The sequence below is a fragment of the Lampetra planeri genome, chromosome 59, assembly GCF_965212315.1.
Source record: "Lampetra planeri chromosome 59, kcLamPlan1.2.h2, whole genome shotgun sequence".
NCBI lineage: Eukaryota > Metazoa > Chordata > Hyperoartia > Petromyzontiformes > Petromyzontidae > Lampetra > Lampetra planeri.
In genome coordinates this window covers 4,518,130-4,536,552 of record NC_136165.1, presented here as the reverse complement: position 1 = coordinate 4,536,552, position 18,423 = coordinate 4,518,130, and the positions used below count along the sequence as shown (strand labels likewise).

Genomic DNA, 18,423 nt, shown 5'->3' with positions numbered 1-18,423 from the left:
TGCCCCGAGACCTCCTGTCAGCAGCGAGCCTTCGACACTCCACGTGGCCTCAAAGTGCACCTGGCCTGGCACAGGCGCCGTGGTGACGTCACCGTCACTTAGTGGCGAATGGCGGATGTTGGTATTGGTGGAGCGGTCGTGTAGCGCTACGAACCTGGCAACCCGAGTTCGATTCCCGCTCAAGGCCACCAAGACCTGTGACGATTATCTAAACTGTTCATGGACCTCCCCCCTAGGTCGACTCGGCCTCAAATGAGGACCTGGTGCAGCACGTAAAAAGATCGCCACTGGGAAGACAAAGACGGCCGGGTGTGGTGCTGGCCACCCACCCCTCGTGTGCCGTTCTGGCCTTCATAGGTGCTACACACTAACAGCACTTGCCCCAAGTATGTTTAAGTCTACATGGGGGATCTTTGTCTTTGTGTGCGTGCATCACAACGCGATGTAACCGCCCCGTGCAATTGCCTCGATAAAAATAAAAAATAATGACACCTTTGGGACAGTTATTTTTAAAACATCTTTAAGTTTTGAAACAACACCCACCGTCAGATCGTTTGTTAGAAAACAAACAACGTATGCCGAGAGAAAATATAGAATTGCGCTATTTTGACAGAAGCCGTCGATCAAAAGCCACTCGCCGAAATAAAATGTACAAATTATGTAATATCTCCGATAAAAAAAATACGAGACGCCAACAGTTATGAAGAAACAATTGTAATTAAAACCATCCACGCGACAACACTGTTACACAAAAAAAAAGCCTTTCAGGGATAAAAAAAAATAACTAAGTAAGAGAAATGAACCCCCTTCATAGCAGGTCCAAGCAGCTGCTACTCTGAGTTAGCGGTGGCCAGGTGGTTCAAGAGGGTACGGATGGAGTCCAACGTCACCGGTGCCAGGATCAGCTAACCCCGTTGACGACGAACAAACAAGTGGATTGTGTAGGGCTACGATGGGTTGGGTGACGAGTGGCCGGCATCCGAATACTTCGTTATTTTACACTTTTAAAGCGAGCGAGCCATGGCCGTGGGGGGGGGGGGGGGGGGGCAGGGGGTTGGGCGCTTCTGGCCGCTGCACGGTGCACCGGAAGTTCCGAAAAGTGCCGCTGGGCACTGCCAACGACGTCGCGCACGCGCCACGCCGTGTCCACGCAGCGCCCCCACCGACCGATCGACCGATCAATCGTCTGACCGACCGAACAAACCAGCCGGCTGAATGACCAAATGATAAATCGACAGACCGATCGACCGATGGACAGACCGACTGACCGGCCGATGGACCGACCGATCGATGGACAGACCGATCGATGGACAGACCAATCGACTGATCGACCGACCGACCGATGGACAGACCAATCGACCGATCGATGGACAGACCAACCGACCGATCGACCGACCGACAGGCCGATGGACAAACCAATCGACCGATCGACAGACCGATCGACCAATCAACCGACCGACCAGCACCACGCACGATGAACGCGTCGTCACCGGCTCTCCGCTGCGTCCCCCGACAACAAGGATCCAGGTGGCTTCTTGCGAGAACCAACCGTGGCCCCGGTTCGTTTCCGGCTTGGTGGGCGTCAAAAATAGCCAAGCGGAAACCCCCCCCCCACCTGTACCGTGGGGGGGAGTGGGGGGGGAGCAGAGGGGAGTGGGGCGCCACCCCCCCCCCCGCCACGCTGGTTTGGCTCGGAAGTGGCCAGTGGTGAGCCAACAAACTAAGGCACCCAAGTGAGACGAGGGCTCTGCGTCAGATTAATCGGGGGTTCTGTGTGGGACAGGGTGAGGGGGTTCTGTATGGGACAGGGTGAGGGGGTTCTGTATGGGACAGGGCGAGGGGGTTCTCTATGGGACAGGGCGAGGGGGTTCTGTATGGGACAGGGTGAGGGGGTTCTGTGTGGGACAGGGTGAGGGGGTTCTGTATGGGACAGGGCGAGGGGGTTCTGTGTGGGACAGGGTGAGGGGGTTCTGTATGGGACAGGGCGAGGGGGTTTTCTATGGGACAGGGCGAGGGGGTTCTGTATGGGACAGGGCGAGGGGGTTCTGTATGGGACAGGGCGAGAGGGTTCTGTATGGGACAGGGCGAGGGGGTTCTGTGTGGGACAGGGCGAGGGGGTTCTGTATGGGACAGGGTGAGGGGGTTCTGTGTGGGACAGGGCGAGGGGGTTCTGTGTGGGACAGGGCGAGGGGGTTCTGTATGGGACAGGGTGAGGGGGTTCTGTGTGGGACAGAGTGAGGGGGTTCTGTATGGGACAGGGCGAGGGGGTTCTGTGTGGGACAGGGTGAGGGGGTTCTGTGTGGGACAGGGCGAGGGGGTTCTGTGTGGAACAGGGTGAGGGGGTTCTGTGTGGGACAGGGCGAGGGGGTTCTGTGTGGGACAGGGCGAGGGGGTTCTGTGTGGGACAGGGCGAGGGGGTTCTGTGTGGGACAGGGCGAGGGGGTTCTGTGTGGGACAGGGCGAGGGGGTTCTGTATCATATGACCACAAGTGCTGCTTTGGATCAGATGAGGGGGCTTCTGCATTAAGACTCGACCGGTTCTGCATCGGCTGCAAGGAGCGCGGTGCTTTGCGATGAGATGCAGCAGCAGCAGCAGCACGCTCTGGTAACGGGCCCCAAGCCAAGGATGCTAATTACACTGGTCAACAAAAAAAAACTTTTTTTTCTGGCCTGGACTTTTGCAGCTGTTTTAGACTAATTTCAGGGTGCCGATTCCAAATCTGATCTCAGATTTGCTCTATCACATCTCATTTTTATGCTATCGGCATACCCCATTTTCATTGATTTTACCCGAAATTAACTCTGTCACTTATGATTGCAAGTTGTTGCGAGTCAGTGACTGCTTTAGTGTTAAAATATGGTGCTGTATTTTTAGGATAGTGTGTTTATAATATCATTTTATGTAGATATCCACATTTATTTAATATTTTTCTTCTGCAGTTTTATTGAAAATGCAATATTTGATATCTCAAAAACCTGATGTGATAGACAAAAACTGATGCCAGATTTGGAATCAGCACCCCGAAATTACATTCAAACCGTTGGAATACCTTATGCCAGAAAAAGTGTGTTGACCAGTGTAATCGGACGAAAGCTCTTCAGCGGACCGAGCCGACGGTTTTTCTCCGAGACATTATTTTTTTTTTGCCGTGAAAAGTCCTCCGTGGAAAATTCCATTGATATTTCATCGTAGACTTCCGCCAACGGGCAAATACATCGTCGCAGCTGTCAGCATTTCTTTTTTGTTTAAGCCGTTGCCATTTTTTTGTTCTCATTTTTCCGTTGTGTATTTTTATACATATATCCAGAATGCATCCTTTCTCTTCAAAGATCACGATGAGAGCGCTTCATGGAAAACCCAGCATGTGACTTTCTTTTCTTCCCTCCCCAAAAGCCCGTCGGAGCGTCCCTTGCATTTCAAAGCTTGTCGCTGAACACACGCGGCGCACAGAGAGGACAGAAATCAATCGTTGATCAGCGGTATCCGTCGGGGGACAAGCGTTACTGTCGAATCGCTACGAAGGCCCGCCGGTAGCTCACGAACACCGGGGTGGTCCTGTCGGTAGCCACCACGCCCGGCCACCTTCCTCTCCCCGCTGCCGTCGATGTTTTACGCACTTGCAGCAGCAGGGACCAATGCAAGGGCCTGTCGACCTCAGGGAGGCCCAAGACTGGTTGGGGCGTCACTGGCCGTCTTGCAGCGCGCCGTAGTGGTGCCGCTAGCGGGCGACTATCATGCGGGCGGGGGTTCGCATGAGGAGACGTGGAGGGGGGGGGGGGATGCAGGGGGGGGTCGCGGGGGGTCGTCGAGGGGGGTCGTCACTAGAGGTCTTTACGAGGGGTCGACACGAGGGGTCGTCATGAGAAGTCGTCACGGGGGAAGTCGTCGCGGGGGATCACGAGGGGTCACAAGGGGTCACAAGGGATTCACGAGGGGTGATCGCTAGGGGTCATGAGGGGTTCCCGTGGGGTTCCCGTGGGGTCGTCCCGAGGGGTCTTGGTGAGGAGTCGCCAGCGAGTCTCTGGCGCTGCGAAGGCTTCACCTGTCAAGGCGGGACACCACGTCGCGCACCGTGGCCAGGAGGCCCTCGTTCTCCTGCGGGCTCGCCAGGATGATGTTGTGCAGCTTCGTCATGTACGAGTCGATCGTCTCCAGCGTCGGCGTCTCGCCAGAGCCTGCCGCCAGCGCAACACATACACAAGCGTCAACAATGATTGCGAGCAGACACGCACAGAGACAAAGGGGACCCTCCCCACTCTCCCCCCCCCCCCGTATAGCCTGAACAAACGGTGCTGTTAGGAGCACCCACGAAGGCACGAAGGGCACATCTCCCCGACGTTTACACACCGCACCAGGTCCTCATTTGAGAGGCTCAGTCGACCTACGGGGGGAGGCCCACAACCAGTTAAAAAATATTCGGCTCGATTGTAAAGTGGAAGAATGAAGTGTTAAGAGTGCCAGCCACTCGTTCCCAATTCATGACAGCGCCACCACTCCCCACACACCGAACAACCACTGTGCTGCAATGTGACCTGGCTGTCACCAATTACAGCCCAACAAAGTGGCTCAAACATCCTCATCGCGCGGGAATTTATAGCAGCCCAATACTCTAAAACGCGTGATTCTAAATGTGGATGGAAAAACCGAGAAAAATCGGTGAAAAATCCACACGACCACCCGGAGAGAGAGAGAGAGACACGCAAACTCCAAATATACAGCAGCAGGCGCCAGGGTCGAACCCACGACATCCCGTATACCAGGCGAGGCAGTTAACATCTACGCCACCCTGGCGCCCCCCACCCCCTCCCGTCCCCCCACGTATTCAACCGGCCAGACGCCGAAGGCCGCGCCGGGGCGGCAGACGGTACCGGGCAGCGGCACGGCGGAGAAGCCGTTGGTGAGCGCGTGCCGCAGCGCCTCCAGATGCTGGTGCAGGGCCAGGTTGTGCACGCGCTCCGCGTTCACGTCGCGCTCCAGCCGCTCGACGGCGGCGCGCATGTTCTCAATGTGCTTCTGCAGGATCGCGTTCTGCTCCTCGTACTCCGTGTTCGTCTTGCGCAGCTGCCGCAGCTCTGCCTCCCGCGCTGGGGGGGGGGGGCGGGGCGGGGGGGGGAACGTGGGTGCAACGACGAAGAAGTGGGGAGATGTCGGTCGATCGGCTGGTTGCTCGGCCGGCCGGCCGGGCCGTTGGTGCGCGGGGTCGAGTGAGCGCGAGGGATGGAGGGAGCTCAGCCAGGCTGAGAGTGTCGCTGCACAGGCGAGTGGGAGGCTGCACAGGCGAGTGGGAGGCTGCACAGGCGAGTGGGAGGCGGCACAGGCGAGTGGGAGGCTGCACAGGCGAGTGGGAGGCTGCACAGGCGAGTGGGAGGCTGCACAGGCGAGTGGGAGGCTGCACAGGCGAGTGGGAGGCTGCACAGGCGAGTGGGAGGCTGCACAGGCGAGTGGGAGGCTGCACAGGCGAGTGGGAGGCTGCACAGGCCAGTGGGAGGCTGTACAGGCGAGTGGGAGGCTGCACAGGCGAGTGGGAGGCTGCACAGGCGAGTGGGAGGCTGCACAGGCGAGTGGGAGGCTGCACAGACGAGTGGGAGGCTGCACAGGCGAGTGGGGGGCTGCACAGGCGAGTGGGGGGCTGCACAGGCGAGTGGGAGGCTGCACAGGCGAGTAAACCGAGTGACCGAGCTCTGGAACAAACGGGGCATCATCACGGCCCCTTTTGTCAACTCCATGCCGGATGAAGACCGTCTCGAGACCGTGTTGGTCGCCGGCTGTTTGTTTGACCGCACTTGGCCGCGCTGGTCAGTGCGAGTCCGTGAACAAGTGGGTGGGGGCGGGGAGTGGTTGGGGGGGGGGGCCCAGTGTCCAAGACTAAAAGAACCATGTTTAAACTTTTCACATGACGCCACATAACAATATCCCGCTCAGTGTTGTGGCGAGAGTCGAGGCCACGATGAGAAGCCACAGACAAGCAGGCAAAGGCGGCCCACGCGGTGAGAGCCGGCGCCAACAATTGCCCAAGCTCTGGGGCGCTCTACACAGATTAAGGCGTCGTCAGCCAATGAATGAGTTGTACGTACGTATGTTGAGCTAATTTTCGCAGCGTACGTGGCCAACCGTGCTAATCCGAGCGTGCGGGCGACTGATCTCTCAGACGACTGTGGTTTACACTCCACGCTCTTCAGAGTAGGACCTTACTACCACACCCTCGACGCTGGGGGTACGGGCCTTCTCAAGTGTTGCCCCAAGTCCCTGGAATTCCTTGCAAGCGGTGATCCGGCACGCTACGAGCCTCGGTGTGTTTAAGAGTGCATTATTTTCTCGTGGCTTTTACTTAAACATGATTTTCTTGTCTCAGCATTTTGTTTTAGTGTACAATTCTTTGATACCCCCTTGAGTGGTGGTGGTATTACATTTAAAATAAATATGGTTGATGGTTTAGGACAACGAGCTAAACACGCAAAAATGCAGTTCTAAAAGAAAACGAGTTTGTCAATGTAGATGATGATTTAAAAGTGCCTGGGGCACAACGTTTGGCAGGAGCGGGCGAGCGGAAAGAGTTACCTTTGTTGTGGTCGAGAAATTCTTCCGTGAAAATCGGTATGTCAAATACCGACAGCTTGTCTCTCGATTCGTCTTCGTTCTGAAAGGATAAAAACACAACACCACACCACATCGGGGAACGACTAAAACTAAACTAAGAAGCGCCGGTGGGGGTACAATCAACGCGACTCCATAAGGCGGGTTTCACTCCAACAACACGATGGGCAGAAGGGATGACGTTTACGGATGCCGGCGAAGCTCAAGGCCCAAGCCTTTGACAAGAGGGATACACAAAGATGACGATGAATGTCACACAAATACATCCGCCGTGGCGAGATGTTAAATCCCTCGCCTTGGTATAGTAAAACATATCTTTTGTTAAACATACCATTATCCATAATGCTCTTCTGGGGCTGTATAATTCCAGCGGAATTGGTTTGGTTACAAAACTGAGAACCAGTTTCAACGTTCATTGTCTTATGGGCAGATTCAAGCACACGCTTTAAACCAAAGCTGGTGAAACTGCCCAAATGTGAATGCGTGCGAGTTTACCAAACTACATAATACAGAACAAACTACATAATACATTTTGATTTAAAGCTTTCGTGACTGCAGGGATTCATATTCTTGGTTCTTTCAGTAAAGCCACGTAGAAGGGAAGTAATAAAATAATAAAAATAAAACATAATAAAACAATTCTCACGACGTTTCGGCTACAACGCAAGACGGCTGCTTGCGTTGTAGCCGAAACGTCGTGAGAATTGTTTTATTATGTTTTATTTTTATTATTGTATTACTTCCCTTCTACGTGACTTTACCGAAAGAACCAAGAAGATGCATTTTATTGTTTTAGATTTTCTGTCACCTAAAGTGTTGGATAATGTGTTCCAGTGTTTTTGCGTGAATGGATCGAGTTACCGATTCTTTTTTATTTTACCAGGTAAGGCCCACTGAGCTACTGGCGTGGAGTGAACCAACGGGCGTTCGACGATTTGCAGGGTCAGCAAAGTCCAGAAAGCGAACACACCGATACAGAAACTCGTCGTTAATTCGTCCCCCCCCCGAACAACGTCCACCCACCGCTCACCCGAGCCCGACGGACAAGGGAACAAGAGAACAAATCCACCGTACCTCATTTGACGAGCCATTAACAGAACAAGGTTCCTCTGCGGGAAAGGGGAAGAAACACAACAACAGGCCAAAGTCGACGTCATTCGGCAACAGCGGACAGGACGGGAGTTGCCCCACCGACTCGCTCCCATGATGCAGTCTCCCCCTCCCCGTGCAGCGTTACCGTACCGGCGAGCCCTCGCTTACCGCGTCCGCGGTTTCGATCCGACAAACAACTTTCATTGAGCTACTCTTAGGTTTTTTCGGTAAAGTCACGTAGGTAAAAAATAAAATAAATAAAAGTAAAATAAAAAATCACGACGTTTCGGAGGCAACACAAGCTTCCGTCTTCAGGTGGAACCGTTACAGCACGATTGCTGTATCAAGTACTTTACTTGTGTTGTATTTTACTTTTATTAATTTTTATTTTATTTTTTACCTACGTGACTTTACCGAAAAACCCTAAGAGTATGAATCCTTTCAGTCACGAAAGCTTCAAATCTAGAATTTCATTGATCTGCGCGGCCAAGTGGTACGGCGATACGGTAACGCGGAATGATACGGTCTCGCGATGGCGGCGTACCCAGGTTATTTGCCCCGCCATCTCACTGCGCGGTGTGCGCAGCAGTGGTACATCGTACCTCGCCAAACTTCACCGTTATTACATCACTTACGGGGAGATTGTTTTCGCTTCACGCGTTTTTTTTTCCGCTGAACGCGAAAAACTTTCCAGAAACCCGTCAACTTCCGCGTTGAATGGGGACTTACTGTACGTACAGTATAACCAATGCTCCCCCCCCCCCCACCACCCTTCCCGTTCAGAGCGATCGAAGTCGCAGGAACGCGTTCCCTCGTCAGGATCTCTACTCCTACGGTAACCCAGGCGACGCTGCCCTCTAGTGGTGGACCGCTGCCATTCCGGCAGAAATCATCCGTCCACGGCTCCCACGTGGCTCGTGCGCCTCTTGCTGGTGCCCTCGTACGTACGTCGAACTTCTTTCGCACCGTACGTAGCCAACCGTGCTCACCGGAGTGCGCGGAGGTGGGGGGGTGGGTGGCTGAGTGAGTGAGTGGGTGGCTGGGTGAGTGAGTGGGTGGCTGAGTGAGTGAGTGGGTGGCTGAGTGGGTGAGTGGGTGAGTGAGTGGGTGGCTGGGTGAGTGAGTGGGTGGCTGGGTGAGTGAGTGGGTGGCTGGGTGAGTGAGTGTGTGGCTGGGTGAGTGAGTGGGTGGCTGGGTGAGTGAGTGGGTGGCTGAGTGGGTGAGTGGGTGAGTGGGTGAGTGAGTGGGTGGCTGGGTGAGTGAGTGAGTGGGTTGCTGAGTGAGTGAGTGAGTGGCTGGGTGAGTGAGTGGCTGGGTGAGTGAGTGGCTGGGTGAGTGGGTGGCTGAGTGAGTGAGTGAGTTGTTGAGTGAGTGAGTGGGTGGCTGGGTGAGTGAGTGGGTGGCTGGGTGAGTGAGTGAGTGGGTTGCTGAGTGAGTGAGTGTGTGGCTGGGAGAGTGAGTGGGTGGCTGAGTGAGTGTGTGGCTGGGTGAGTGAGTGTGTGGCTGGGTGAGTGAGTGGGTGGCTGGGTGAGTGAGTGGGTGGCTGAGTAGGTGAGTGAGTGGGTGGCTGGGTGAGTGAGTGTGTGGCTGGATGAGTGAGTGTGTAGCTGGGTGAGTGAGTGGGTGGCTGGGTGAGTGAGTGGGTGGCTGGGTGAGTGAGTGGGTGGCTCGGCCTTTCCCAATCAGCTTTCTTGAGGGGGAGGCGTGACCTTTGGTGGGCTCAAGAGGTCCCCGTGGAGCCGGAGGTGTGTGTCGGGCGTTGAGGACTTTTCAATCATTTTGTGGGTGGTTATTGCCAGTCTCCGGATATGTCGGGGGGGGGGGGGGCGGCAGGTGGTGATGTTTGCCAGCACGGGGAGCCAGGTGATTTAAGCAAAAAGTTCGATCGTTTCTTCCTAAACTAAGAGAGGGTTGGGGGGGGAGTTACCTTTTTTCTGCTTCTTCTCGTGCGTCTTGCGGTTGAAGATTTTGTAGGACTCCGTCTGCTGGTACTTCTCCAGCTCCTTCATGTATCGCTCCTTGTCCTTGTCCGCCTCGTCCAAGTACCTCTGGCGGGACACGTCGGTACGATAGCTGATCGGACCGTACCATTGTACTAAAATAAAAAACTATCAAACTAATTTCGTTATTTTCGTTCACAATAGTAGAAGTGTTTGTTTGGGTTAGATCGCGTGAAATTCAAAAGTGCGTCGTAAACCCACCTTCACACGACAAGGCCGATTCGTCGATTTGGTCGGTTTTACGACACATTTACGTGATCTAACACGACAAAAAAACCTTCATTATGAATACTGGTCACGAAAGCCTCCGTGTAAAAATACTCCGCTTCATACGACACCGATTTGGTGACGGATTACGAAATGATGTTAAGGAGTATAACGAGTATATCATAACGTACAGGCTTACGTCTTATAGCGCTGCCTCTAATAACCACGTTTCCTTATCACGCTCTTCGTCCTGGGAGGAAAATTCGTGCGGGGTTCAGCCCATATATGGAAGAAAGTAGGCGTGGCCTTGCCTGTAGGGGTCGCGTCTCTACCCATATATGGAAGTAAGTAGGCGTGGCCTTGCCTGTATGGGTCACGTCTCTACCCATATATGGAAGTAAGTAGGCGTGGCCTTGCCTGTAGGGGTCGCGTCTCTACCCATATATGGAAGTAAGTAGGCGTGGCCTTGCCTGTAAGGGTCGTGTCTCTACCCATATATGGTCTTTGCGGAACCTGAAAGGAGCTGTCTATTGTATCGATTCTGCCCATAGTCGATCAGAGTATCGATTAATCGAGGGATAATCAGTGCGTCGATTCATTAGCGATCCGTGGATCGAGTAATCCCGTTAGTTAGTATTGATTCGCACGGAACGTGCGTCTACAGCAGACGGTTATTCTTGCGCAAGCTCCGACCGAATGGTGAGTACGTAACTTATCGTATTTTTTATGTTATTATCATAAGAAGTTATTATATTTATTTTCTAAAACTCTTCATTACATTTACCATGCGTACAGTATCATTATTATATACCCCAATGAAGCCCTCATGTATTGCTCATAGGTAACAACAATATAGCGCTGTTGGTAACGAATCTCCATTGGAACCACGTGACAATAACCTCCTATAAAACTCAACTACCAGACTAATACAAATTTTTATTGTACCAGGTAAAGCCCACCATGCTATAGAGCTCTTTTTACACACTTTTATTGAACTCACTCCGTCTGTTGTCGTATCCTCAAAAAATCTTGTAACTCAATTTCAACCGTCTTCCCAATGTCATATCGACTGCAAACTTTAAATACCTATGTCATACCTATGTCAAAAAATAACAAAAATAAAAATTTTAAACGATCATCTTTACGGCTCTAATTGTCCACGCTCATCTCGCGTTGGCTGTAAATCACCACGGTCCCTTACGTCACGGCAAGCCTCGGGGAGCCACGCCGAGGGGTGGGGGTTGTGGAAGGAGGAGAGGGGCGATGAGGGAAGGGGGCAGGGGGGGAGGGGCAGCTCGGAGTTGGGGGGGGGGGCTCCCTGACGCTGTGGCAAGCTGCGGGACCACTTCCTGGAGTCGTGGAGTTCTGCCATTACTCGTACGGGACATTTCATTAAAGCGTGTTTAAAAAAAAAGTATTTTTAAATATGTTTAATTCAGAAGCGACCTGGCAATCAACGAAGTGGCTTATCGCGTGGGAATTTATATCAGCCAAATAACTCGGACGCGCGTCGATTCTAAATGTGGAGGGAAAAACCAGACGACTGTGAGAAAGATCCACGCAATCACCACGGGGAGAGAGACACGCAAACTCAAAACATACAGCAGGCATCAGGGTCAGGATTGAATCCCATGACCTCCTGTATACCAAGCGAGGTCGCTAACATCTCGCCACCGTGGTGCCCCACCCCAATGAAGCCCTCAAATATGGCTCATTGGTCTAAACAAATAGCGCTGCTGGTAACGCATATACATTGGAACCATAGTGACCTCCGATAGCACCGCTTGGTATAGCGCTCCGTTTTACCAAGAACGCATCCTTTGTGCTAAACGCGGTATGCCTGTCTAGGGAAGTGGTGGTGGTGGTGGTGGGCAACGTTGGTGGTGGGGTGGTGTGTGGGCACCTGCTTCTCCTGCGCGGGCAGCTTGCTCCACTCGTTGCCGAGCATTCTCGTAATCTCGGGGAAGGAGACCTCGGGGTTCTCGGCGCGCACCTGCTCCCGCCGCTCGTTCAGGAAGCGCACGTAGCCCGTGAGCGGCGCCCGCGGGGCGTTAGTGTCGCGTCCCGTCTTCTTGCGCTTCTTCCCCTTGGGCCAGCCGCCCTTCTTCACCACGCGCTGCTGCGGCTGGCGCCGCCGGTGACACGGGGCGCAAGGAAAGGGGCGGGGTTGCGGAGGAGGGGGGGCGGTGGGGACAAGGAGCGGCAGCGAGCGCGCGGACGGGGGGGCGGGCGTTAGGGGCGGCGGCGATATCGGTGGCGGTGTCAAGATGCGCACGGCGATGGGGGGGGTTGGGGGTTTGACAGCAGCACAACGATGATGGGAGGCGTTGTCACCATTTGCGTATTGTCCGGGAGGGCGGCACGTCAGGTGGCCGCACTGAAGGCTGCCCGGGGGGGGGAGGGGGTGGGGCTCCAAGGGGGGGCCAAGTGGCCTGCTGGGGCCTTGCGATGCGGCGAAACGAATAAACACCGCGGCGGCAGCGAAGGAAAGGGGGGGGGGGGGGCGGACGCCGCCGCCGTTTGTACCTCCTCCTCGGCGCGCGGCTCCGTGGCCTCGCCGCCGTGCGGAGACTCGTTCTGCGGGAGCTGCGCGTGGGACACGTCCTCCGCAAACTCGGGACTCGCCAGCGCCTGGGAGACGCCGCCTGCAAACGCGCCCTCCCCGGCTGGCAACCTGCAGGCGCGCGAGCGGCAGATCGCGGGCGACACGCACGTGGGCGACACGCGCGCGGGCGTGAGCGTGCGGGCGTTAGTCGGTACGAAGCGAGTACGCGGCATCGCCGTGTCATCTGCACACACCGCAGTGTTGTTGACAAACGTGTTGAGCTTAGTGCTAATTGTGCACCACTGTCAGCGGGTTTTTTTAATTCATTATTATTTATTCACTCATGGTCCACCGCAAACAGCACCCGCACCAACTAGGGCTGATGCAGATACCTGACGATGCACAAATGGAAAATTAAAAACTCTTCAGCAGTGTGCGACCGTGGGCATCCAGAACAGGCCGTACGACGTATAACGACGCAATGTACCGAGACCCACAAATACGAAGGAGACATCACGACGATAACACTCCGCCGCCGCTCCCGACGCGGTTTGTGCGGCTTGACCACCCGAACGTGAAATTGTAGCTTTTGCTGCCCTGCGTCTGCATCAGCCGTACGAAAGAAGAACAAGATTTGTTTAGCCATTAAACTTTTGGAGGAAACTCACGAGGCGTCGACTGCGAGGTCGGTGCTCTCCTTTGAGACGTCGTCGTCTGCAAAGAGCGTGACGAGGGTGGTGTTCGCCATCAGCCCATCCATCCTCCTCTACCTGGAGGACTCACGGACAGAGAGAGAGAGAGGAGACGGGAGGGGGGAGTGAGAAGGTCAAGGGCAGCGCAAGTGGGTTGACGACTCTGGGGGAAGCGGGCATCGTGCGAGGTGGGTGGGTGGTGGCTCACAATGGCCATTGTTGGTGATGCCCCGGGAAAAAGGCAAGCGGTTGCTTGCACACGGCGGGGTTGGGTTGCGCGAGGTACAAGTGGTTTTAATTGCGGTGGGGGGGGGACGCCGTAGCAATAAGGCTGAGACCCACTGATACATTTCATCAACGGGGACGGTGTCATAATGGCCACGTGGCAAACAAGCCTGAGGGCAGCGTGCCTCTTCCACACAGCGGCTGCGTGTCCGAGGCCCGTGACACCTGCGCCACTGCGGCTGTCACGTGCAGTGCGTGCGATGTTCGTTACAAGCCGTCGGTGGCTGTGTAAATCACCCTTTGTGAACACGCGCTTGCTGGTGTCATGTTGTCCTAGCCTAGCTGTGATGCAAGCGACCTGTGCACATATTGGACGAATGGAACGTGGTAAAAACCACTCTTTGAAGTTCACAAAGCTTGACAGACCTAATAATGGGCACGAATTAAAATATTGTTATTCTCCTTGAGCGCTGAATAGAGATAACATCAATTCGAAGTTGGTTAAAGAGTGCACGTATAATAAAAAATAATAATACTCCTTCATGGATTCTCACATGGCTAAACAAAGGATATCAATTAGAAGACAATGAATCTCAGCGGGACACATTAGCGAGCCTGCATAGAATTTGGGCATAATTAGATACCCACTTATCACAGTATCTTAGTGGGCTTGACACGGTCGAGTAAGTACACCACCGTCAGCCATGGTCGAGCCGCTGTTGGATGAAGGCCTTCCCATGGCGTCAACAACTCCGACGGACAGGCCACTGCAGCTCTCCAATGGCTGGTGGGTGGGGGGCAGGCGTGACGTCAGCACGACGTAGGAACCGGGCTCAAGCGCTGTGGGTGGCGTCACATGTGCGTGATGACGCCACCACCACCACGCACACTTCTCGAGACCGCCTCCGCACGGGAGACACAGCATGAATATCTAACGATGATGAAGACGATGATGATGGATCATAGCCGATTGTTTGAGACTGGTGGGTGAATGGCAGCGAAAGGAAAAACGTGGCGTTGAGGGGACCGACCACGGCAGGGATGGCGCAATGAGATATCGGTTCTTGGGCAGGATTACGATGGATTGCGTGAGTGCAGGACCGCTAGGGAGGTGGGTGACAATGTCATGATAAGAGGCCTTCATCCAGCGGCGAAAAAGACCACGGCTTGTAGGAATCTACGGTTTAAAAAAAGCACGGGCAGATTGGCACACCTCAATAAAATCGCACGAGTAACTGGCACGGAAAGAAAGCAAACGTCAACCGGTTCCGATGGTCTAATAACAGAAATATATTTTCTTAATTACCCAGCCATGAAAAAAGCTGCATTGGGTCCTGAAGACGAATTTTCAGGAGGGTCCTGCACTGCAATGTTTGGCCAACGCCAATGACATTGTGGGATTAATAAATAATTCAAATTAATTATAAAGCCACGTTGTGATACCAATAACTCACACGTCTCGACTGGTAAAAGGGGCAACCGCCAATCTAAACACTGTACGGTCAAAACCAATCTCAGTGGTTTTCCCAATGAGAATAAATACATTTCAGAAAGTTCAACTAGTTGACTGAAGTAATTATACTAAATAGAGGGTTCGTACATCAAGTAGAACACAATTAGATGCTGTATTGCATAACACCAATAACCTACGATGGTAAAACATCAATTGGTAAAATAATGGGGCCCACACTTAATGCGATGAATCTCAATATCTAGAATCACTCCGTGGGCTCAGAGTAGTAAATCAAACTTCAGGTAATAGTTATGAAACAAGACACTTGGGTACATAAAAAAAACATCAACTAATTACAGACCTTAAGCCACAATGGTTGAATAATAAACACCAATATAGAATCTCAATGGGGTTAAATTACTTCAATGAGGAAATATCACTGGGCTCACAGTACACCAGACAGACTGAAGGTGAAACACATGAAGTGGTAACAATTAGTAGTTACCTGCACATTGAAAATGTCAACAAATTGCTGAGCTAAAACTGAAATGGTTCAATCAAGGGCTGGCGTAGCGTGTCAAAAAGCTTATTCAGATTCCAAGAACACAGGATGAGATGTTACTATCCTTTGTGCAAGCACTGCCAAGAGTTCATGAACAGTGAGCCTGGTGAAATTTGGGGAGCGCATCGTCAGTAGTGAACCTTTGGTTCCTAGGGTGTTTCGGCCTTTCATACTATACACCCTCCCCAAAGGCGGCCAGCGACAAGGGGGAATATACACTTCAATGTTATTATTGCTGTGAGTTTGTGTACATTACACGTCAGGCTATTGAAAAAAGACCAACGAATCAACGCAAACAGCTTTACGTGGTTAAATAAAAGGGCGCCGATTACAAGAGGCTACGCATGGCAAAATGCACCGTTAACTCGATTCTTAAAATAAGAACTCATCTCACTGGGCTAATGTCGAAGTGGGGTTAATATCTCACAACAATCATGAAACAAAAAGATTTTAGACAACTCAATAAGTGAGTTTAACACAGTAGGCTTTCGCGACCAATATTATCCATCAAAGGTTTTTTTGTGGGGGTTAGATCGCATCAATATGAATGTGTCGTTAAACCCGCCACCACCCGACACAGCCAATAAGTAAGGTGTGTCACGTAAACCAAAAGTGGCAATTAGTTACGAGTTCGAATTGTAAATGTAGTGCTGAACTAGTAACGAATTGGTACGTTCTGTTCACGTGACAACCCCCTCACTAACTGGCCGTGTCGGGTGGTGGCGAGTTTAAAGACACATTCATATTTACACGATCTAACCCAACAAAGAAACCCCCTAGGGACCCAATAAGTTATCTTTACACACCCATCGAATGGTTGAACAGCGGTCACCAATCAAAACCAGCAAATAATCAATTCAAGCAGCATCACGGCTCGATCAGCGACTTTCTTACCAAATCTCAATTTTTGCACACTCCTATCGTGTTTCGTGTATTTGTTTTTGTAACCATGTCCCCCCTTCTCAATACTTGACATCTGTGGGGTGGGGGGAGCTTTATAGCTCATAGGATTTCAGTCTAAAACCAAGATCATGATTCTTAACGATATCGACATCTAACCTCGAATCCACCATCCGTTGACACCGCACGAGAGAGACAAGGGACGTGACGCGCTTCCAAAAACGCCATACTTCGCCGGTAACCTTTAACAGACTGTTGGGGGCAATCTTCTTGGTTCTTTCGGTAAAGTCACGTAGAAGGGAAATAATTAAATAATAAAAATGTAACATAATAAAATACAATTCTCACGACGTTTCGGCCACAACGCAAGCAGCCGTCCTCAGGTGAAGAACAGGGCTGTGGGAAAGACAGCGTCTGAAATGTTGGGGGCAAATTCAGTTTGCGAGCAGCACCTAGGGGGGTGGGTGGTCAACGACCCCGCCCGGCCGCCTTTGTCTCTCTCTGTGGCGATTTTTTTTTTTTACGAATCGCCACGAGGCACTCGATTAATCGAGGTCCGAGTCGATGCAGGGGAGGCCCAGGACCGGTTCAGATGAATCGTCACCGGCCCGCCGGGATCGTCGCGCTAACCGTTGCACCACCGCTCCCACAAAGATGCCCCGTGTAGCCTGCAACAGACTGTAGGGGCAAGTGCTGTTAGCGAGCAGCACCTGTGAAGGCAGGCACGGCACACGAGGGGGTGGGTGGCCAGCTAACACGCGCAGCCGTCTTTGTCTCCCCAGTGGCGATGTCTACTACACACCGCACCAGGTACTAATTTGAAGGCTGAGTCGACCTAGGGGAGGCCCAGGACAGGTTCAGATGAATCGTCATCTGTGTTGGTGGCCGTGAGCGGGAATCGAACTCGGGTGGCCAAGTTCGCAGCGTAGCGCGCTAACCACTACACCACCGCTCCACACACACACACAGACACAGACAGACACACGAACACACACCCAGACAGACACACACAGACACGAACACACAGGCACACGGACACACAGACACATGGACACAGACACGAACACATCGGCACACACACAGACACACGAACACACAGGCACACACACAGACAAACACACAGACACACGAGCCTCCATCATATATTCAACAAACCGAGGCACTCGTTACAAAGGGGGTACCGCACGCTCAGCCCACGTCGCTCCACCACCACCAACAACAACCACGGGCAAAGGGCCCATTTTTAAAATATAAAAGAGAGATAGACCGATCACAGGCCTCAGGCTTGCGCCAAACAAAAGCGCGATTTAGAGTTTTTATATTTAAGGCGTGGGGTGCGTGCGTGTGTGTGGGGGGGGTGCGTGTGTGAGGGGGTTAACAGTTTTGCAGGCGACTTGAGAGCCATCAACGCAACGCCGCCAACCTCTCTCGTCGCACTCGTCGCCCGCTGCGCCCGCTCGCTCGCCCGCTCGCTTCACGGCCGCATGCGGAGACCGCGGGGAACCGAGGCCCCTCGCTCGCTCGCTCGCCCGCCCGCCTGGAGCCCGGTGCAGGGCCTCGTTCTTCTTTACCTGCGGCCGTCTGAGGGCCCGTAGCAGCGGGAAGGCCCAAGCCGCGCTCTCATTGGCTGAGCCATCGCTTCCCATGGTGGGGGGTGGGGGGGGGGTGTGATTGCGCGATTGCTATTGGAAGAGAGATTTGTAAGGGGGAGGAGGGTGGGAGGAGCTATGATTGTGACGGGAATGCCAGAGCAGAGGGTTTACCTCTAGCGGTTATGGCTTGCCATGTTAGAGGTTATACCTCTTGGCTTGATTTGTTTGGTAATGGCTAGTGCTACCATAGCAGAGGGTTTACCTCTAGCGGGCATGGCTTGACATGTTAGAGGTATTACCTCTAGGCTTGATTCGTTTGGTCGTGGTTAGTGGTACCATAGCAGAGGGTTTACCTCTAGGAGATAACACTTGCCATGTTAAAGGTTTTACCTCTTGGCTTGACAATGCGTAGAGGTGCAATAGCAGAGGTTTTACCTCTCTGGGGTAGAGGCTGCCATGTTAAAGGTTTTACCTCTAGGCATGGTGCTGTAGTACCCTATGTAGAGGTGCCATAGTCGAGGTTTTACCTCTATATGGTATGGCGTGCCATAGTAAAGGTT

General features: G+C 53.0%; 1 protein-coding gene across 5 annotated transcripts; it reads right to left on the bottom strand.

Annotated features, from left to right (window-relative positions):
• Positions 1 to 2,868: 2,868 nt before the first annotated feature.
• LOC144736136 (high mobility group protein 20A-like) lies at positions 2,869 to 17,912 on the bottom strand. Of its 5 annotated transcripts, none has more exons than XM_078618699.1 (10): positions 17,695 to 17,912; positions 13,108 to 13,209; positions 12,421 to 12,568; positions 11,798 to 12,019; positions 9,615 to 9,735; positions 7,670 to 7,704; positions 6,560 to 6,638; positions 4,870 to 5,085; positions 4,044 to 4,176; positions 2,869 to 3,430 (listed from the first exon to the last, which is right to left on the bottom strand). In XM_078618699.1, exons 2-10 carry the CDS (start codon positions 13,197 to 13,199, stop codon positions 3,418 to 3,420), a joined length of 1,059 nt encoding a protein of 352 aa, XP_078474825.1. In that variant the 5' UTR covers positions 13,200 to 13,209; positions 17,695 to 17,912; the 3' UTR covers positions 2,869 to 3,417. The 5 variants fall into 5 exon arrangements, with proteins under 5 accessions (XP_078474825.1, XP_078474826.1, XP_078474827.1 ...); XM_078618700.1 differs by having other exon boundaries at positions 11,798 to 12,013; positions 17,695 to 17,880; XM_078618701.1 differs by having other exon boundaries at positions 11,798 to 12,010; positions 17,695 to 17,880.
• Positions 17,913 to 18,423: the final 511 nt, after the last annotated feature.

Coding starts and splice junctions, on each gene's coding strand:
- LOC144736136 (XM_078618699.1), bottom strand. CDS start 13,199: ATGGATGGGCTGATGGCGAACACCACCCTCGTCACGCTCTTTGCAGAC. Junction 9,736..11,797: donor TGCCCGCGCAGGAGAAGCAG/GTGCCCACACAC, acceptor GTGTCCCGCCAG/AGGTACTTGGACGAGGCGGA. Junction 4,177..4,869: donor CTCCGCCGTGCCGCTGCCCG/GTACCGTCTGCC, acceptor CGCTGGCGGCAG/GCTCTGGCGAGACGCCGACG.